At 38.2% G+C, this 23,291-nt stretch overlaps 1 protein-coding gene across 2 annotated transcripts in view; it reads left to right on the forward strand.

The window, feature by feature from the left end:
- Window positions 1-23,291, forward strand: part of LOC118835785 (disks large homolog 2) — a 654,221-nt gene that overhangs the window by 609,308 nt on the left and 21,622 nt on the right. For both annotated transcript variants that reach the window (XM_036743051.1, XM_036743052.1), the window contains one exon: window positions 10,068-10,167. In XM_036743051.1, coding sequence (XP_036598946.1) covers window positions 10,068-10,167 — 100 coding nt within the window. The remainder of the gene's footprint in view (window positions 1-10,067; window positions 10,168-23,291) is intronic.

The following is a 23,291-nucleotide window of genomic DNA, read 5'->3' on the forward strand; positions in this document are numbered from 1 at the left end:
GGAAAGTTCTGACTTCCACTTGGGTCAAAAGCCCAAGTTTTAGCCTCACTTTTTTTTAACATACCTAAATTTACCATATAGTGTGTTTTTCTTGTCTTTTCGTCATGATACATGCAAATCATGGTGTGTTAGAGCTGGAGATTGGCTAGACCAACTCCTCATTTGACAGTCAAGAAACTAAGGCCCCCAAATCACTCTACAGAGCCAGCATTGGAATCCAGGTTGCCTCCTGAGTCCATTAGGAGTGACTTGACTTCTAACTCCTGACTCTCATGACTTACTTTTGTAAGTGGCTTTTATTAGTGGTAATGAAAACATGGTGCCAGCTTTTATTATTCGTTTGGTTCCATGTCATTTCATCCTATCATGTGTTCACTTTCACATTCCACAATTCATTAAAACTTCTACTTAAATCTTTCCCAGATCGGCGATTTCATTTTTATAGGTGCATTCTCCACTGAGGCACATCTCAGCTTTCTCACTGTTCAGTAGCTGGTCTTTCTAAATTTCTTTGGCCAAAATAAAACAAATAAACAAAAAACAATTATCTGGTGGCCAACCTTTTGATGCTGAACCTCTCTGATATTAGTTTGGCTGATCCTCAGAAAATGGATACTTAGTCTATCATTTAGTATCATGCTTGAAGCCTTCTCAGCATGGTAGGATCGTACATGAGATTATAAAATATTGGGCCTGGAAACAACATTTACAGATACTTCTTACAGATAAGGAAACCGTGTCATACAAAAGTTAAGATGAGACTCACCCAAAGTCAGAGCCAGGATTTGAGGACTTATACATCCTTAGTGAAGGGAACAAGCATTTATTAAACTCTTATGATATGACAGCTAGGTGGCCCCGTGGATAGAGTCTAGGCCTACAGTCTGGAAGACTCATCTTCCTTAGTTCACACCTGACTTCAGACAAGTGTCTGAAATACTAGTAAGTACTAGCTATGTGATCCTGGGCAAGTCACTTAACCCTGTTTGCCTCAGTTTCCTCACCTGTAAAATGAGCTGGAGAAGGAAATGGCAAACCACTGCAGCATTTTTGCCCAGAAAATCCCAACCAAAAGTTGGACACGACTGAGATAATTCAACAACAGTAAAATTAGAGATAGTAATATTTGTATCACCTGCTTCTCGAGGATGTTGTAAACAAAATATTTTTGTAAAATTTAACTCTTTAGAAATGTGAGTTAAATAATACTGGAAAATCCTGCAATTGTACTTTTTTTAAAGACAACTCTAAAAGACTGAGGTTCTCGTGTCTTAGTCCGGGGAACTTGGGACTCTTCTGTCTCCCTCCAAAAGAATTACACTTCAACACACTGAAGCCCTGTCTCTCAAATCTCAAAAAAGAACCAACAAAATTGCAGAACCCTGAGCTACAAGGACGTAAGGGAATATTTTCCTCTAAATACTAACTTCAGTGATGAATAACATGCCAAAATCAGAAACAGAAAGCTGGAAAAGCACATTAGAGAAACATTACAGATTGTCAGATGAGGGTTAGCTGAAAATTGTCAGCAGACTTGCCTTTTCCACAGATGTGTTAATAAATTCATCTCCAAAGGCATTTCTCCTACATGCCTCAGACTTCATTTCTGATTATTCCAGGCTCCAGTTATCTGCAGTCAGAATAATAAGTGAGTAAATTAGTGATGCTCCTGGTGTGTGTGTGTGTGTGTGTGTGTGTGTGTGTATGTGTGTGTGTGTGTGTGTGGTTTTCCCTTTGAAAGTTCCATTTTTAGCATCTGCACTCTGTAGTGCAGAAGTCTTTCTTGCTTTGGGGGAGGGCCCACTCTTTTTCAAAGTAACAATTCAAAGATAACCTGATAAAGTGGAAAGAGGACTGATTTTGGAGCCAGAGGAATCAAGTTTGAATCCTAGTTCTAATTCTGGTCAAATATAACATTTTTAATAGGTTAGAATGGTAAAATAGAAAGGGCATTAGATCAAAAGTCATGAGACCTGGGTTTTAATCCAATCTAGAGACAGCTAGATGGCTCAGGTGATAGAGTGCTGGACTTGGAGTCAGGAAGACCTGAGAAGCTCTGTGATCCTGGGCGAGTCACTTAATCTCTACCTCAGTTTCCCTATAAAACAGGGTTAATAATAGCACCTACCCGGCAGGTGTTGATGTGAGGATCAAAAGAAATAATGTTTGTGAAGCACTTTGCAAATCTCATATTATACAACCATTTACCCTGCGAGATTGGTAAGATAATGATTATTTCCATTTTAGGGAAGAAACTAGGCTAAGAGGGGTTAAGTGTCTTTCTTAAGCTCGTAGGACTTCGAGCTGGAAGGAATCCTAGAGCTCATCTAGTCCACACTCCTCTGATTTTATAGATAAAGAAACTGAGCATCAGAGAGAAAGAAAATATAATTTATCTAAGGTCACATAGTAGGTAAAGGCAGAACCTAGGACTAATATTAACAATAATGAGCATTTATATATCCTTTTAAGATTTGCAAAGTATTATACAAATATTATCTCATTTGATCCTTACAGCAACCCTGGGAGGTAAGTACAATTATTCCTATTTTGCAGATAAAGAAACTGAGGCACATAGAGGATAAGTGACTTGCCCAGGGTCACACAGCTAGATTTGAACTCAGGTCTTCCTGATTCCAGGTCCAATGCTGCCCATATTTAGGGTTATAGACATAAATAGTCCTTTTAGCAAAGTTAAAAAACGTGCCTCCATTTTGAGGGAGGTCTTTTGAGGTAGACAGAGCAATGGTGGGTAACAAGCGTGAGTAAATAGCTCTCCTCTGTATAAGTCAAGAGGGGCCTAAGATAAACTAAGGTGTAAATAAGAATAACTCACATAAAAAACCCAGTTCAGCACAGCTGAGGATAAGCCCCACACAGGTAGTCTGTGAGGAGGTACACATTAACCAACATCAGCCTTTCTCGTGAAAGAATCCTGGGAACCACTTAATTTTTAGAAGCGTTCTTCACCATAGACAAGAAGCCTGTGCTCAAGTCAAATGATCATCTGCAGATAGCACAGGATGGCTCTAAGAGCCCTCTGAGATTCCTTCTAACCCTGAAATTCTCCGATTCTGTATAACATTCAGTATCTATAAGTGCTTAGCTTTTCCACAGAATCTGTCACATGCTGTTGTAGCAAGGACTTCATGGACACTTTCATCTGAAATGAGCCATCCTCATCCCTGAATGGCCAATTGCATGATATATTTTTTATAAATTGTAACTTGACCCAAAAATTTGGTTGAGAAGGAACAAGATGGGGGATTCTTGAGGGATGTAATTTCCCAACACTTTGGAGGATTGCTCATCTCTCTTGACTTTCCAAAGCAGAGGCCAGCTTCAAGGTGATGACTAGTGAGGCATGTTATTGTCTTATGCATTCAAGCTTTAGAGCTCTGTTTGGAGACTAACAACTACCCATCCCCAGTCCACATTTTAATAAATGATGAACCTGATTCTTCTCCCTCCTCCACTGGGTCAGAAGGAATGCTCTGACAGTTCTCCTTTCATTCTGCCTGCTCATCTTACCAATTCCTTCTCATCCAAATTATCACCTTTTGAATTCTTCCCAGTGGTGTCCCCTTATGCTCATTGTGTATACAATAAAATTTTTGCAAGGTATAGACATAGATTTCTTTAGGCAGATTCTAGTTCCTTACATTATGAAATATTTTTTTTCTCTTTTCTCTTCCCTAAAATCTTTTTCAAAAATTCAATTAAACAAGTATTTATTATTTACAGAATGCTTCTACCTTCCCTCTGAGATTACCCCTAATTTATCTTGAGTATATCTTGTTTGAGCATAATGATTTGCATGTTGTCTCTCCCATTAGTCTGTGAGTTCCTTGAGAGAAGAGACCGTTTTTGCCTTTTTTTCCCCAGCACTTAGCACAGTGCCTGGCACATAAGAGGCATTTGACTTGTTCACTACTGACTTGAATTAGGGGCCTCGAACATCTCCCTACAAAGTTGTATCCCTCTCAACCACCTTTTCAGGCCTGCCTTAGACTCAAATTCAGTGTGAAATCCATAACTTCAAGGAGCCTGCAGTAGAGTTGGAGAGACAAGACCCAGACACAGCCATCATCACAGATTAAAATGAGATCTGTTCATAAAGGGCTTATAAAGTGAGATGATAGTAGATGAAGAAAGAATCATTTCCTACTGTGGCAATCAGGGAAGGCTTTGTGATGGAGGCAGTGTTTGCTGCCTGGACCTCGAAGGACAGGATTTCAGCAGGTAGACAGGTGGGTGGTTCAAGGGACGAATGGAGGCGGGGGGCGGAAGCAGGAGAGAAGCTAAGGTAAGAAGATAGAGGTTTGGAGGGTTGGGGAAAATGGGAATTAAAAGTAAAGAAATTCCTCCCAGAAGTAAAGAAGCTAGCAACAAGTATGATTCCATTCAGTATGATTTTTAAATATAAATCCAGTTGAGTACATTCATATAATACAAGAGAACAAGTAAGGGCTTTGGCATCAAAGACCTGAATTCAGAAATTACCTCTTATGCTTTCTAACTACGTGGCCTTTGGGAAGTTACTTAACCACTGTGTTCCTCTGTTCTCTCACCTATTATTCTAGATTATGAGATCACAGATTTAGACATGGAAGGGAATGCACCTAATCTGTTTTATAGATGAGCCACAGAGAGGTTAAATGCCTCAATAGCTACCGTGTTGACAGCATTTTTAAATTTTGCAAGGTACTTTACTCATTATCTCATTTGATCCTCACAGCAGTGGTTATCCCCACTTTTCACATGGAGAAACTGAGGTGAAGAGAAGTCAGATCAAGTTAATTTTGCTCTTATACAGCTAACCAACATCTAAGGCAGGATTCAGACTCCCAGCTCCAAGTCCAGTAGTCTATCCACCACATGACCCAGCTGCCTCGGGAAAATAAGGCATTTGTCCCACATGGTCTCTCAGCCCCCTCTTAGCTCTACATTGATCTCTGATCCTGTTTTAAGTGTTATGATGGGAATAATTTGACAGTCTAAAACTTGAGCAGGGAGGGGGGCAAGGGAAGAGTTTAGGAAGATGAGAAGGAAAAAGGAAACATAACCCCGAATTCAGGATTTCCCAGAGAAGAAAGAAACAATTTCATGCCAAGCCCCAGCCATCCATCACTGGGCACTCTGGGTTGTGATATTCTAGAGAAGATCCTTATTTTATCTCCATCCCCCTTTGCCAAGAGGTTGTGGTTTTCTGTCAGCTTCATGTCACTTGACACAGGAATTTGGGGGATTCCGAAGGCCAAGGAAGGCAGCTGCCTCCTGCTGCAGAGGGGTTTTAGTGTCTGTCACAACATAAAAAAGTATTAAATCTACAGCTACAGGATGAGATAAACAAAGGACCCATGTACTTAGCTGGAGAGGGTGCTTGTATGCTCTCTTTCATTCTAAGACTAGAAATGTTTATGCCTCCCAGAAATTAAGTGCACCCTGCTCTGAGGTTTTTCCACCCTCAAGGGGGGTGGGGCAGGGAGAGAGGAAATTCCTTTGCAATTACTCTTCCTAATCTATTGCATTAAAGCCTGGTTGTTGGTTTTCCCACTTTATTATAAATGCTACAAAATTAGCATGGTCTATTTAGAAATATCAGTTGTCCCACAGTACAGTGACAACAACATTGCCCAAGAACCAAAGTATTTCTACTCAGATCCTTCCTCAGTCACTAACTGTATGACCTGAGCCAAGTCTCTCATCCTTTCTGGGCCTCAGTTTCCCCATTTGTAAAATGAGGAAATTGGACAGGATGGTCTCACTTTGAGTTTGAGATCTCTGATCCCTGTTATTCTATGAATTACAGATTGATAACCAGGCAGAAAATGGTTGATTCAGTAGCATATTACAGCTGTTGGCTTAAACAAATAAGTGCTCAGTGGCCTGTGGGAAATGTAAGCACTGAAGTAAAAATCGGCAGTTTTCTTAGAGGACAGAATGCCGTATTAACTAAAGAGAGTGTAACTCTTGTAATTTTGAATGTACTCTGAATCCTCATATGTATCCATGAGGAGGTGATTCTGAAAGATCTAAAATGGAATTCTTAGACTTCCTTAATTTACCCATGCGCAGTAGTTATAAAGTACTGAGATCAACAAACATTCAAATGCTAACTTTCATTAAGCAACTACCATAGCAAGTTCTTTAGAAAGCTCTATACTAGGCCCTGAGCTGGATTCTGGGAGGGAAGATGGGGTACAAGGCAATGCTATCATCGGTTCTCATGGCACTTATAGCCCAGGGTGACATAAGACAGGGGTTTCAAGGACCATAACACGGAATAGGCTGTTATGTGAAGTATATAGGAAAAAGACAAATAAAGTCAGAAGGGAGTCCTAAGAAGAGATAGAGAACTTACGGATAGGAACAGAGATCAAAGAAAATTTCATGGTGTAAAGGGCAATGAAATTGGGTCTCTAAGGCTGATTTGCAAAAGGTGCAGATCAGAAGGAAGCACATTTGTAACATAGGGGTCACCATGTGTAAGTGCTGGGAGATAGGAAAGTATGAGATGACTTTTGACAGGACAAGTTGCAGCTTAGCAGTATTAAAGGTCATACCCATCTATTAATGTTCCCATAGGAATGTCTTTATTCCTCGAATATTTAAATATTATTTAAAATAAAACTCTAGGATTACCTACAATTATCATTTAATCAATTATAAAACTGTAATTATATTTTAATAGATCAGGATTTTATACAATTGTTGCATAGAAATAATTATTTATTAGATACGGGTGAAAATACAGTTCTTTACCAGGCCTGTGGTTATTAAAGATGTGTGCCTGTTATAAATAGTAAAACTGCTAATTTATTACTTTCGTCTAAAATGGTGTGTAACAGATTTTGCTTTTCTAAGTTGAAAAAAAAATACAGCAGGGAAAAAGCTTACATAATGGCAAAATACATTAATATTGCAGCATAAAGGAAAATTATCTCAGTATAGCTCTGTAATATATGCCATAGTGGTTGTGGAGAATTGGCCTCGGAATCAGAAAGACCAGTATTCACAACTTACCTCTGATACCCTTAGTTTAAGCTCCCAATGCCCCCCTGCAATTGTCCGAAACTATAAATTACGACCAAATCGCCAATCTGCATCAGTGGAGGGAGTTTATAATACCAAGAGTTCCTACATTGGTGAAATCATAGGTCAGATTATAAACAACAGGAACAGTAGCCCCTTCTGGTTGGGATGCCTAAATATGACCTTAGGAATGTTTGTTAAAATTTGGGGAAATGTTGGGAGTTTTTTTAAAAAGGTGTTTTAATGTTCTTTTAAATATGTAAATATGAATGAAAATGATGATTTGAATTTTGTATCTACTTGAAACCACAGAAAAACTTAATTGTTTCAATTTCATTATTTTCTCTTTAATTCCAATATGAAACGGCATTTGGTAATAAAACCGATGTTGTAGATGATTTTATTTTGAGGTATTATTTTGTATTTTTTGTTATTTTACAAGTGTGGTGGCCAGTATTATTATTATTATTATTATTATGTCAAAATCAGATGACTCATGATACACAACATTTTCATACTTGAGAAATGTGAACACATTACATCTTGATTTAAAAGACGAGAACTGATCACTGAAAACACATTGGCATTTTCATTTGGCCCCTGATAGACCATTAAACGAACTGGTTTGCATGCGGACCCAGTTTGGGGCCCACCACCATGTCCTTTGCGTTCTTTGTGTCTCCATGTTGTTCTCAGGCTTTATTTCCTCTTGGCATTGTTTCCACACTGCATGAAACCTGTTTTCTTTTTGCATGACGGTCACCCATAATGTTCAAGTTGAATGTCTGACAGATCACAAATCATTAATTCTGACATGGTATTTTTTGTTGTTTTTGTTTTCAGTTACTGAAGTTTAAATATGCTTGAACTGTAAAAGTGTCATGAAACTGGAGTGATGCAAGAGTATTATTCATTTTTACTGTAAAGATATTTCCCCCTTAAACTGAAAGTCTCCATGGGTTCCCAGCATTGTCTCTGGATGAGGATTTGCCGCCGAATTGTAAAGTCAACTAAGCAAAACTGGTTTTGGAACAAGGATGAACTCTGAGATGATGCTCTCTGTTGTCCCAGATGAGAACTTGCCACTTATTTTGTCATTAATTGTTTCTTAAGGAACTATAATATTCTTATATTCCACATTCTAGCCTTCCAAATGGCCCCAATTTTTAGAATATACCTTGAAGTACATTGTTATTCCTAATGACCATCCATTTAATCTAGCCTTATAAATCATATTTACACCTAAACTCCCCTGATTTGAGTATTTTCCTAATAGAAAAGAGTATTGGGTGACGATTGCATGTCATCACCAAAATTAACATTCAAAGTATGAAAGCAGAATACCACCAAGAGAGAACATAAGCTTTTTAGATGATTTGAACAGGTCCTAAATCTTACATAGCACAATTAACTATACAGGAGGTATGACTTATTGTGAGTAATTCTCAAATTAAGAACAAGCTCAGAACGTATATATTTCCATATTTGTTGTTTTTTTCAAACTCATCACTTGAAAGGCTATACACTTATTTCAGTGAAACTACCACTGTTGAAACCATTTCCAGAATACCTAGAATGTCCTTCAGAGATGATCCATAATTCTTATGTTCATCCTTCATGATCCCTAAATTTAGGGCTAATTTGATTTTTTAATAGCTCCAAGTTGTAGGAGCATAGACTTAAAAGCAGGGAAGAGCACCATCAGATCATATATTTAGAGCCAGAAGGGACCTTGGAGATCATGTAGTCCCGACCCTTTATTTTACAAATGAAGAAACTGACCCAAAGACACTAACTGACTTGGTCAAGGTCACAGAAGTGACAATAACAAAGCCAAGATTTGAACTGAGATCATCTGACTCCAAATCCATTTCTTTTTCCACTACACCACATCTATTCCTTTCATTTTAGAGATGACAAGGTTAAGCAAATTAACTATGGTTACACAGATAGTAAGGTAGAAATCTAAACCCAAGTCTTCTGACTCCCAACTTATCCCTCTTTCTGTTACATTCATGCACACCACCTTGCAACTCATTTGAAACCTCATACAGTAAACAAAGGAACCAAGCTGGGAAAGAACCTTTTTGGTTAAGGAAAAAAAAAAGCAATTGAGGCAGAACCTTATGGTAATGTCCTTATGTGGCTTGTAGCTTGACTCTGAAGAAAAATCCCAAGGTTCTAATAGGAATTTTGAAAATAGATGATAAGTGAGCAAAAGGAGAGTTCCAACTGATGATTGAACCCACAAAGAGTTCTAAGACCATTCTGAGCAATGGAAGCATCAGTGAAATAAGTGTATAACTTTTCAAGATGATCATTCTGAAAGAAGAGAACACTTATTTTACTACAGCAATTCTGATATGTTTATTTAAAAATCATCCCTGTTAGTGTTCTTATATTCCTTATATGGTTAACTTACACCTAGGAAGACTACACTTCTAATGTCTAGAATTCTCTCCAACCGTTCACATTGTGAATTCTTGATTTAGTAATTAATGTTGGTACCTTGAGAACAACTACCCCTCCCTTTGGTTGCACATACTAGGCCAGAATTTTTTTTATCCATAAACTGAGAGGTTAAAATAAATCATCTCTTAAGTTCCCATCCAGCTCTAAAAATCTAAAATTCACATACATGTGAAGTTTTGAATTTTTAAAAATATTTTAAAACTTAATTCTTATTGAAAAGGCTTAATTTCTCATCCTGAAGCAGGCTTCAAGAAAAAAAAATCATTCAAATTCGTCAGAGAAACTTTTTCAACTTCTTGTTTGCACGAAGTGTTTCACCAGGAGAGGCCTTGTCCTTGATGTCATCAATGATCTGGTGTTTTTAAAGGGGTTGCCCTTCCAATTTCCCAGTACTTTCTATTAAAAAATGGCTCTTTGGTGATACCCCACCACTATTTTTGAGAAGCCCAATTCGCATCACTGCAGTTGTCTCTACTTTTACAAACTAGTTGTTTTGTCAGCATGAGCGTGACAACAATTAGACGTCCCTGTTTTTGCCCCATGCCTTTTCTCCTTCACAGTCATTCAATGACAAGCGTAAAAAGAGCTTCATCTTTTCACGAAAATTCCCATTCTACAAGAGCAAGGAGCAGAGTGAGCAGGAAACCAGTGATCCAGAACGTAAGTAGACTCTTGGAGACAATGTCACACACAGCACACGCACAGCCAACTTTAACAGGAAGCACGACACCCATGGCACAACCTCCCCGACATATCTAGGCAAACAAACAGGACAGGCGAGGCAGGCAGGTGAGGTATTACTACTGTGACCAGTGATGACTGCTTTCTGGATCTAGCTCATGCTCTATTTCTTTGGAATGTCATTTATTCCTAAAAACAAAAAAATGGGGAGAGACTCATCAAAATTGTAACCTGGACTCTTGACCAAAGAATTCGACCTTTAGCCACATCATCCCTTTGTTTCGGCTTGCATTTTATCTGTTTGAATTCTTGAAAGAATGAGATAATCTGATCCAAATTGGGACAGAAAACCTGGTGTCCCTTTTTACATTCCTATTTTGGAAGGCTAGCCAAAAGTTTGCTCATTATCTGTGTTGGTTACCAACATCTAATGTTGTCCAACTCCTTTTTTTGTTTTGTTTTGTTTTAAATCAAGAATTAAATTTAAGTCTGTTCAGCAGTTTGCACTCAATCTTAATCAGTGAATCTGTGGATTTGTTGTGAAAATCTAAGTGGAATTTTATTGTTTGTGCACTGGCATATTTTGTGTAGTGTTGACTGGGCTCCATTTGCTTTTGCTGAAATTTTCTTTGTTTACATCATTTTACTTTTGGAGCTCTGATTTTTCTTGGGAAAAAAAACCAGAGTGAGTCTCCAACTGCAGAATTTGGGGTGAAAGTTGTTCCCAAAAAAAATGAGAGAGAGAGAGAGAGAAAGCAAGGATCCAGATTGCTTAGTCAACATGGTCTGTCATGGTAGTATCCATTTCAATTCCACTGACTTCTTCCTTCCTCTTCTACGGCTGTTCTTCCTCTCTCATTGCTCTCTCTGGGGACTTCCATGCAGGACATCCCCGGATTAGGTGACGACGGTTATGGAACAAAGACTCTGAGTAAGTTCCCAGGAATGGTCACTGTAACTTTCCTTTTTCTTCTTTTCTTTATTTTTCTTTTTTTTTTTTAATTTCCTCCCCTCCTCCTTTACTTTTCAGTTTGACTTTTGTTTCTTTTCTGAAGACCTTTTACTCCTAGCATGCACACGAATTTCATTTGTAACCCAGCTGTGAATGCTCCCCACCCTACCACCCAACCCCCCAAAATAGTTTTCAGTTGTTTTGTTCTGCATGTCAACATTAAACAACATAGTGTGCTAGGTACTCTAACTTATGTCGTGGGGAGCACTTCCATTTCTAATCAGATGGTGCTCCCAACATGGTCCCTGATGCACACACTTGCATCACTTTCTCTGCTGCCTAGTAGCCTTGCAAAGAGGAAGAACCCACATTGACTGGAAGAACAACCAAAGGGTTCTAGAACATTAGAGTAGAAATGTAGTTCATGTTCTTGCTTTGATATTTTCACAAGGGATTATCTAACTGAATTCCCCATTCCTGCGGTTGGTTAGTGCTGTGCTATTTGCAGAAGTCATTGTTTCATAGGTAAGGGGGACATGCATTCGCAGAAAGTAAATACTGAGCCATGTGATCTTTCATGAACATGCCTTTGTGATCTAACCTTAACTGATTTCTTTTTCTGACTTACAGTGATCCGGCTTGAAGAGTTTGTATAATACAGTTTGGGAAACATTCATTTGTCTATCAGTAATTTATTAACTGCATTAGATAATAATCAGATGGTCAGGTTCTCCATTTTGTGGTCTAGAGTGACAAAGCTAACCAATTAGAATTCATCTAGTCTATAGAATTAATGTCATAAGAATGCATTAGGTAGTTCCTCATTCTTTCAAATTAATAACCTCACTTACCCACCATAGTACACTGCCTGTTTTTTTTTCTTCCTTCAATGCTGATTCTCTCACATAGGCACCAAATAACAGAGTCCAGAAATTTTGTGAATTCTTTGCGACTACATCACATACTCAGCGTGCTTTCTTTAATAACACAATGCAAAATTCTCAGAAGCTGTTCATTTCTTATGTTCAAAACAAAAAGACATTGGACTGGACTCTGTTTTCCAGAGTCACTTAAGCCAACTCCATGATGAAACTCATTATTCATTCTGCAAAATTGCTTATCATAATACAGCTTCTCAGAAGTAAAAGAAGAGAATTGGGTCCTGGGCAGCTGCTTATCTCTTTAAAGATGAAAACTTTATCTTCTGGGGTTCTCGACCAATGGGGTACTTTAACATTGGCTTGTGGAGTGGAAAAAGGACATGAAACTTGGGCACGCATCAACAAAATCTTGGCACATATCATCCATAAAGATAAAAAATTCCATCAAAATTTCTTAAAAACTGAAAAATATAATCAGTGCTGGCCTAAGAACTTCAACAAAAAAATAAGAAAGATGTGTGGATGGACAGTTCCACAGAGAAAGGAGTATAATTCAATCAAGCTGAGAGGATTTTATTTATATATGTATTATAGACAAAAAAGAGATCCAGACGGATATCTAAATTTGACTGGCTGAAATTCTCCAACACCTCTCCCCCCACCACCCCACCACATTTAGTTTTTATGTATAGACCCAGTGATGAGAGAGCAAACAATTTTACTCATTATGAATCTTGTTTTCTTTAATCGAGTTGTATAGGCTATTGTCATAGATAATCCTATTTCGCTGATTAGTTGTTGATTATCAAATAGCAAATCGCTGGAAAGTCTTTTAGAAAAAAAAAGAATTATAGATAAATTATACTTATATTTTAGGTAACAGTGAGAGAAATAAGAAAAGTCTGGCTTCACTCTATGGGAAGAGAAATTGCTGAGACTTCATAGCCTTCTTTAAGGACTAAGCCATAATCTTAAATTTGGATAAGAAAAAATTTTCTGACAGAGCAAATCATAAAATTTTATTCCCTGGAGCTCTTTAAAACACAAAAGTAATATCCAACTATCCAGAATGCTTTGGATCATTAGCATGCCTAGTGACAGGATGTGGTACAGATACTATGCCATCTGAGACTGATTCAGTGGCAAATAAACTTTGGTGAAAGTATTGTAACTGAAGCTTCACTTACTCTTGGTTTCTTTTCTTGGATCAGATCCAAAAAATAATTATGAAGTGCCTTGGATATATTTTTTAAAAAGATATGAGGTTCAATGCAAAGAATTTTAATCAAAAATTCAATATTATTAGAACATTCCACATCTATCTAAACTGAGTTCTTAAATTTAGGTTGAATATATCACATCCAAGGTCACTCAACTATTATGCATGATTATATTAAAAAAGAGTTAAAATAGCATTACAGATAAAGAACAAACAATTTATTGATATCTAAATTAACAACTAGGTTTGTCACTTAATTTTTTTATAAAAGTTTTTGTTGGCCTATTCAATTCCACAGCGCTACATAAAAAAGACTTAAGATTCCCTCTTTCTGCCCAGCTACAGAATGCCTTCTGGTTATGCCAGATATCATTTTATGGTTTTCCTTCTTAAAAATATTAAATGAGGCGATTTAAAAATATGTGAGTTCTTAGGATACCCTTTAAAATTTTATTATATTTAAATATTAAACAGTTGTTAACTATTTTTTTTAAATTTTCAAAGCCTTGGGGGCAGGATTCAAAAGTGAGGATAATACTCTGTGGATCCAGTTTCTGCCCTAGTAAACAAGGTGCCTAGTTAGTCTTTGATTTTTAACAAAATCTATTTTAACAAAATCAAAAATCAATTTTAACAAAATCAAAAATCTTTACGTGACTATCCAGATAATTGACTAAAATTTTCAGTCTTCAAACAGATGTTTGCTAGCTTCTAGATGCATGCTGTCATGAATTTGAACTTTTTGTCAAACAATTTTCCCACCTGAATTAAATACCCATGTTGTTATCCATATAATAATTAAGGCAGAAGACCAAATTCTACCTGATAACATTAGAGAGATAATGTCAACAACAATGAGAGGGGTCTGGCTAATTTTCATTCTTAGAAGAAGAAAAAAAACAAACTTTCGTAATACTGTTATTAAGATCAGTAAATTAAGATCACTTAAAACCAGGTGCTGTGAACATTTCAAATGTGTGCTTGATACCCACCCTCTCGAAATTGAGTTAATGAGCAAAACTTTTTCTGAAAAAAAGAAATTATTTCTAAGACTCATTAGACTTCTCCATTTAATACTGTCAGCTGATTAATGAAGAAATAATCAGGTATTTGGGCCTTTCATGGACATGGTTTAAATCTTGCTATCTTTCCTCATAAAGACAATTTTCTTGTGACATTATATTTGGAAGTTGAGAGGGTTGATGAATTTGATATTACAAGGGAATCTTTGGTATGTACCTGCTATGATTAGGAATTTTTCCAGTAATGACTCTGTTGGTTAGATACTCTTCTAAGGTACTTAAATTCTATTATCATGAAATAAAGATATCTATGTATGTATATATATGTGGCACTACTGACCCACAGTTAGTAAGATATATATTTTGAATTGTTTCTGCATTGGTGGGGTTACATATGTGCTAATTAGTAAGTTTGTATTCTTTCCCAATTCCTCCATATTCAACAGTGTGATGTGGCTTGCCCAAGGTTAGGGGTACAGTTGTAATCAGTAAAAAAAAATGGCAAGCTAAATAGCCTTTGTGTGGCCTGACCCAAAGATTTTGACCTCATTAGCACATGCTTCCACAAGCCATTCTAACCTGCCAGATACAATGCATAATTTTAAATAAATTATAATATTTTTACATATAAAAAACAAAAATGGCATCTCACAGGGTCATTCAGCCAATGAGGTTGCAGTCACCCATAACCAATCCATCGTAACTGTTTATTGTTGAGAAATATATAAAAGTCAGATAAGCAATCACCATGTCATCTCTAATAGAAATTTTTTGGTAAGGTGACTAATTCAACAACCACAACTTAATAAACCAAACCATAAGTACAAGTATAATAATCAGGAGAGAATGAGAAAAGGTTGCAGAAATAGGAGCCTAATTTATGTAGTAAAACCTCTATGACCCCTGACATATGTTCTCTAACATGCTTTCATGTGCTGGCATTCATCCATCTCTTCCCCAGGGAGCCATCACTCAAACAACTAGACTCTTAGAAGAAAACAAATAAAGACATAATTCACTAATGGAGTCTTTACAAGTGAGTCAATTGCTCACCAAACACTTTTACTCTCATGAACCAAAGCAGAAATTGTTTCAACTGTTTTCTTCCCTGGAATTATTTCTTAGAAAGTGTTGGGAAGAGGGGGAACCACATACATTCATACTAACAAAGGGATAAAATAGAAAAAAAAATAAAATGCAATAACCAGGAACCCCTGCGGCTAGTTGGAAGGACAGAAGAAGATCCTGCATGTAAATTGTCCCTTCAGTCTGAAAAGAGATATTTTCATAATAAAAAAATCATCATGCCTGGACACACCAGCCTTTGTCAAAGTAGCCTGGGAAATCAATGATGTGTGAACAGGGCAAGGAGGTTTTTGTTTTTTAAATGTAATTGAGTAATTTTTGTATACCTGAAGAACTGGCCTTCATTGGAGAAAAGATGAGGATGGAATGTGCCTAAAAAATCCATGGGTGGGTGACTGGGCAGGCGGATCTCCATAATATAGAGATTAAGTTTTCATCTTCATTTTCTCATGTTGCTGAAGTTTTTCCAGAATGAGCTCATTCTCTCTGGCTCCAAGTTCACTTCTGCTCACCTTTCTGTTGACTGTGCATGACCATGCCCCCTTTCAGCTTCAGCTGCTCCACAATGCTTGGTACCTCTTTAATTTGCTTTACTGTTCTTGCAGAACATGTTTCTTCTAATGCCAGCGATAGCGAAAGTAGCTACAGTAAGTTCTCGCTTTTGTTTGTGGCTCTTGAGTTTGGCAATGCTTGCAGTATGATCTTTTTAAGTTTGGTGGTGGTGGTTTTTTAAATACCTGAAGCTTATCTGACTTCTCTGGGGCAAATGGCTTGAAATGAAACCTGGAAAAAAGATATCATGAGAGCCTCTTAAAGATTGGCCTGTGAACTGGCAAAGAACCTTGACCATGGCCACAGCCTGCTGAAGCCACTTATCAAAGAGACCATCACATGGCACAGCAGGTTGAAACATTCTATCCCCAAGAGTTTGGGTTAATTTCATGAGTGTTTCTTGCTTTTGAATCAAGTATGAACTTTTATCATCACTCTTCCTCTCCTCTTAAGAATTTCATGGACATATTTAAATATCTTAAAATTGGAGGGGGGAAATATAGAGATAGTCTGACATAGAGAACAGAGGTGCTGGACCTGGAGACAGCAAGACCTGGGGCCCAATCCAACCACCTTCCTAAATGTATGATCTGTCACTAAACTTCCATGTGCCTCACACAATTCACTTGGAGTTATTTGTACGTCATGGATGGCTTATGATTTGTATCAGTGGAGCTAATTCCTATACTGGAAGCTCCCTACACAGATGAATTCATAAATTCTTCAGATATTCATATTTTTGGGAAAGTGATAACTTAAAAGTGAAATAATCCTATTGGGAAATGAACTTCAACAGAGGAAAAAGCAGATGACTTTCCAAAAATTCTCTTCAGTTATTTATTTGGACAATTCGAGCCATTTGCTTATCATGTGAAGCCAGCAATCCAACACTGGTTTATAACCATGATTCCATACCACCTACTTACTGGTCTTTGCTACAGTGTCCAGCACAGGTAAATACTATGATTGGAAAACCTGATTGTTTTTGTAAGATTCATTTGCATTTCACAGTGAAATGAATTCCTTGGAGAGCAATTGCCAGGAACACTAGAAAATTGCAGGAAGTATAAAACGGGGCATAAATTGCAGCTTCTTTTCATGAAATCATTATTCGGAGTAAGCCTAGGATGGATTCTTGCCCTTTCAACATGAGGCTTTGGGAAATGAAGTCCTCCAAGGGATAGAGTCCCTTTACTGTTCAGGATATGTCACAGAGAAAGGCTGGTTCATGATGCCAAAATAAGTGTTTGATTAAGTGAAGGCAAAAAAGAAAAATGATTATGGTTTGCTATCAAGTAAACAAAAGGAATTGATTCTTTTCCATTTTTATTTTTCTATTTTCAATCTGTGATGTCACCATCCTGTGAACATAGCCAGAAAGAAGAAAACACTATTCAGGAAGGGCCCAAGACAATACATTATCTCTTTTTCCCCCTTTAAAAAATGTGCTCAATTAGCATATTACAGCATTGTCCTGCATTTGAGCTAGACTAATTAATAAACTTCCTTCCTTAATATCAGCTTTAAGATTATTCCTTCAATGGTAATTAAGTTTTAATAAGCGTTGAAGAGGCTAACTTTTTGTATACTCAAAGAAAGGCCCATGGGTGTTTAACAGAGAATTATAGACTCTTAGAAAGAACTTTGGAGGTTGTCTAATCCAACCTCATAACCCAGGATCACCCTGACAGGTGACCATCCAGTGTTGCCAATTCACTGCATTGTAAGGCAGTCCCTTCTATTTGAGGATAGTTCTCATGGATAGAAACTTTCCAATGTTAAGCCAAACTCTGCCTACCAATAGGTTCCACTCACTGTTACCTTTTTCTGCTGTCTGAAACATCGTAAATCAAGTCTAATCTCTCTTTTCCATAAGAATCCACCAAATATTTGAAGACAGTGATCATTCTCATCTATGATAGTTCCTTCAATGGGTCCTTATTTTAAATTAAACTAAATTCAATGAATAATTTATTTATTTACTAATTGTCTGCCATGTGCAGAGCAAAGCACTTCTTGGCATGCTGGAATATGTGCCAGGCAAATAACATGGTCCCAGGGCCCCCCACCATCCTAATATAGGGGGCAACTAGGTGACACAGTGAGTAGAGCACTGGCCCTGGAGGCAGGAGGACCTGAGTTCAAATCCGGCCTCAGACACTTGACACATTTACTATCTGTGTGACCTTGGACAAGTCACTTAACCCCAATTGCCTTCCCTTCCCCCCTCAAAAAAAAAGAAAAATATAGATGCTCCTAAGATTAATAAAATACACTAAATGTGGTCTGGTCAACATAAGGTACAATGAGACCATTGCCTCTCTTCCCTGGATTCTGTACTTTAATTAATGCAGCCCAAGATTCCATTAGCTTTTGAGGTAGCCATGTCACACTATTCACTTTTTGGCAACGAACTGTTTTTTCCCTCTGGATTCTGTTATCTGATCTATTAATTATCCTGGCTTTGTTTCCTCAACTTTGTCGATCAAAAAATATCTCACCAGTCTGGAGAGATGACCCTAACAAGATTAAATTTAGTAAGGATGATTGCATTAGAGGAACAAGAGAAATTGTGGTTCAATGGGAAAGGTGCCACCTGGATTTGGAGCCAGGGGAACCTGAGTAGTCTCGGTCAAGTCATTTCCCTTTTCTTTTCCCCTTTTCCCTTTTCCCCAGTTTTCTCCTCTATAAAGTAAGGGGGGGGGGGTGACAGCTAAGTGGCGCAGTGAGTAGAGCACCAGCCCTGGAGTCAGGAGGACCTGAGTTCAAATCCGGCCTCAGACACTTGACATACTTACTAGCTGTGTGACCTTGGACAAGTCACTTAACCCCAATTGCCCTGCCTTCCCCCCTCCAAAAAAAACCCAATAAAGTAAGGGGTTTGGATTAGGCAATCTCCATCACCCATTTCAGCTCTAAATCTGTTATCTGCTGATAATTTCCTATGTTTATGTTAAATAAATACCATACATACACAATGACAGGAAATGCCCAGAAGCAACTCATGTGAGAAAGACCTAGGGATTTTAGTGAACTCTAAGTTCTATATTAGCAGTATGATGTGTAAGGAAGAAAAAAAGGCTGCAATAGGAGCCATGGGGCATCCGCTGTGAGGAAAGTAAAATCCTCTTTTAGTACATGTGACCTGATCAGGCTTTATTGGAAGTATCATGGGTGACTTATGGGCACCCTCTTTTAGAAGGGAGATTGCCTGGAATGTGTCCAAAAGAAGGTAACTAGGATGTTGAGAGGACTGGAGCCAATCTTACGTGAGAATAACTAGAAGGGATTAGATATATTTATCCTTAAATATTGAAAGGATTGTCATGTGGAAAAGGGATTCGGTTTGTTTAGCATGGCCTATGGAGCAGAATAATCACGAACACATAGGAATTAAAGGGAGGAAGTTTTCTTCTTTAGAAGGAAAACCCTCCTAGGCATTAGGATTTTCCAGAAGTAGAATACAATTTTCTCAGGTTTTGAAGATTATGATGGCTAACATATGCCAAGCACTGTGCCACCTGCCTTATGATTGATCGTTATCTCATTTGACCTTCACAACAACCCTGGGAGGTAGGTGTGATTATTAGCTACATTTTGCACTTGAGGAAATTGAGGCAAAGTGTGAAGTGACTGGCCTGAGGTCACACAGCTAGTAAGTGTCTGAGGCTTGATTTGAACTGAGGACTTTCTATTTCCAGGACCAGCACTGTATGTATCCACTTTGCCACCTAGCTGTCCTGCTTACTGTTAGCTAGCTTATCATCTACCAGCTGTGATCCTGGTGAAGTCACGTAAACTCTCTGAGCCTAATCTATAAAATCAAGTGGTTAGACTCAATATCCTTTAAGAAGCCCCAGCTCTAAATGCATGCTGCTATGATAAGAAATGTGTCCTTCATCCCTTCCTCTACCTTAAAAATATTTAAAATTTATAAAATGTAGAAAATATTTAAAAGTATTTCTCCTGCAGAACTTTGATGAGAGGATGGAAGGAAGGAAGCAAGCAAGGAAGTAAGGGAACGAGGGAAGGAGAGAAAAGAAAAATAAATTAACTGTGAAGAGAAAGGAGAGTCAGAAAGTTAATTTCTTGGCATTAGATAAACAGAAAAAGTGTCTACTATATTTCTATACAGTCCCAGTTTCCTTTGGGGAAGTTTCAGGGAGCCAACTTCCCATTATTTACTATCCTCAAGTGAATGAAAATCAACAAGGATCTCATGGCACTGGCTCGCAGAAAAGAAACCATAACTAGCCTTTCTTCCACCTTTCTGAAAATGTTAGAAAACCGGGGACTGATTAGGAATTTTGATTCGTGATAAAGATTAATTAGTGTCTTCCTGGCAACTAAATTATAGACCTGCCTTTTGAGTACTAATCAGCTGCCTTTTTCTAGTGTCTTACTGGTATTTGCTCTCATTTTCACTATCTTATATCCTGACCAAGGAGCTGTTTTTAAAATATTCAAAGAACACCAATATTAACATCTAGGAGGCCACTCCTCATGCTTAAAACCATTCCATGTTAGCTTTGGGGAGAAGATGTCAAGAACTGGCAGTGGTTAGAATCAGAGGCCCAGACCTTTCTGAGCCTATAACTCTCATGCACAGAATAGGTATTTCCTCGTCTTCAACCTTATTTGAAACCAACTGAATATGCAGCTTAATTACAAAAATTTCCAAATTATCGCCCAGTCATATAACTGTATCTTTGAAAAGCATCCGTAATATATGGCCCTGTAATGCTTGGGTGCTATACATTATGCTTTGGGAGTTCCATTTGTCTCATAAAGGAAATTAAAGATGCCGCCAGAATTTCTACTATGCATTTTTAGAGCCACCTTGTCCAGAACTCAGTTATGTTTCTTGAGATGTAGTTGAGGGAGAATTCCACAATGATGACCTCATTAATTAAAAAAAAAACCCAAGTGGAGTATTTTAAAACAGGAATTCTCATGAGGAAAACGAAGGAGTCATGGTTTTTAAACAAAACTTAGTTCTGGCCTTCCAGTTATCTGAAGGAGCCCCCTGTGCTCAGAGCAGGGGTGCAGTTAAGGTATAGGCTGCCAGAAATCAAAGAAAACAGATGGTAAAACGGATATTTTTGAGTCCAAGCAGGCAGAGGAGGGAGAGAGTATAGAAATATCAGGGACTTGGACAATCCTCTAAATCTGAGAGTGAAATTACAGTCTACCATCTTGTATTTTCTACTTCTTGCTGCTTAATTAGACATCCCCCATTCTCCATTTTGAAACATCAAGAGTCCATTTTATCCTCATCTTATTCTGGCTATAAGACAATGCTTTTAAAAAAAACTGTCCTTTTCCACTCCTCTAGCTTTCAAGTACCCACATATAGAAACAATTCTGCTATTTTTTCCTGCTGGGCCAGCATACTATAGCCCAATGCCACATAGGTCTTCTGTTCTGACTTACTCAAGGAGTTGTTAACAAAGAACCCTTAATGTCTCCCAGTAATGCACTGACAAGTGTGGGCAGGTGTTCATGCAGCCCCAAGGTGTTCTTCGATTCTCAGTCTTGTGGCTCTTAAAACAGACCCATGAAATGGGCAGGGACTTTAGTGCCTATGTTTTTTTTCCCAGGTGCCTGCACCTCTCCTATAAACAAATAAGGTGTTGCTGGCAATTGTCTTATAATGCTGACAAAACAGCCCATGTTGGTGGGGGGGAACCAATACTTGTGAATTACAGAGCCATATGATTTTTTAAAGTTTTGCAGCATTATTGAACAATGATTAAAATGTTAAGGCTTCAGAGATGTAGAACATCCTCTCATTTTTAAATTGGAATTATAACCCAGAATTCTGCATTTTTCTACTTTCTGTTAAAGTCCTCCCCCAATACCTTACTGGGGCATTGAAATCACCTTGGAAGCTTGAAGACTGCCAGCAGAGCACAGACTTATTATCTAGCAATCTGAAAAGACTTCCAATAGGAAACCAATGGCAGCCTCTGTGTCTGCTCTCTGAGAAACAACCTACCTAACTGTAGAGGTGCTCATCACCAGCTTAGCCACAAGGTGATGGATTTTTCCCAGCCTCATCTTCCATTTGCTAAGTCATAAAAGGCTTGCTCCCATATAGGAAGGAACCACAACAAGGAAATTCTAAATCCTCAAAGCATTTTCCTAATGAAGCAACTAGTTAGAAAGCCATGAAGTGCCTTTGACCTTGGCCCAGGCTCAGCCTTCTCCTCCTCCACTCTTGTTCCTTTTTACCTTCTTCTCATTTTGTCCCTGCTTGCAGTCTGACAGGTAACCTTGACTCTTTCCTCTTCCCCTCCCTCCTTGACTGCTCACACTGCCTCCCTCTTGTAACTTTCCATTCTTGACCTTGAGAGTGAAAATTGGGCAAATAACTGAATACCTAGCTATCACATCCCCCCCTCTCCCAGGGCTTCTTTGGAGTAGTGCTAAGTGTGACATAGCACCTTAGAAATCAGAGGCTATTTTTCAGGACGCCCAGCCATATGAGCTGTGTTTAGCACAGTGATTCTGTCTGCTATAAATAGGTATATGCATTTGGCCGCTCAAGAAATAAATTGAAACATGACAAGTAGACAAAAGAGTATCACATCCTAGGAGAGAAATGCTAAAAGTTGGTCTCCTGGGGTTTCATAATCATGTATTATTTATAGGTAATTACAGATGGCTGTTTAAAATCTCACTGGGGTTGTCTTTAAAGTAGCCCCCTAAAAGCATTACAAGAACTGGGGAGCTAGGGACACTGGGGGACACTTAAACTTGGGGGCCCCAGTTGGAAGATACCTTTCCCCAGTTTGGTTTTTTTTGCCTTTGTGGCTTGCAGTGTCCCTCTGGACACTGGATTTGGAGGGAAGAGAGTCCCAGGTTCAAATCCATCCTCTGAAACTTATTAGCTGAATAGCCAGTTAAGAGTTATATCTTTTCTAGCCTCTTCTGTAAAATGAGGATAATGATTTCTGCAGTATCTACATCCTAAAGTTGTTATCAAGCGAGACGGTATTTTAAAGGACTTTATAAATCTAAAAGTCCTAATTTTTCTGCGTCTCCTGTAGTACAAGTCTCCTCCCTTTGTGGGAAAAATATGCTTTAAGAAGCCATCCCTCATCTGATTATTTTGTCTATAAAATTATTGTTTATCTGAAACGATTGAAGTAATGTAGTTTACATGTAATATAGCCCTATTACACATAGTCCTCCATTTAGATGTGTATTAGTACTGTCTTCCAGCAATGTCATCAAGAAAAGTCACCCCTGGATTGGCGGCTGTGCCATAAGCATTTTAGGAGCCTCTAGGTGGTGCAGCGGATAGAGCAGCTGGCCTGGAGTCAAGACTCCTCTTCCTCACATCATTGAGGTTCTCCCAAAGAGCTTTTGTTTATGTGGGTTATATC

The sequence above is a fragment of the Trichosurus vulpecula genome, chromosome 2, assembly GCF_011100635.1.
Source record: "Trichosurus vulpecula isolate mTriVul1 chromosome 2, mTriVul1.pri, whole genome shotgun sequence".
NCBI lineage: Eukaryota > Metazoa > Chordata > Mammalia > Diprotodontia > Phalangeridae > Trichosurus > Trichosurus vulpecula.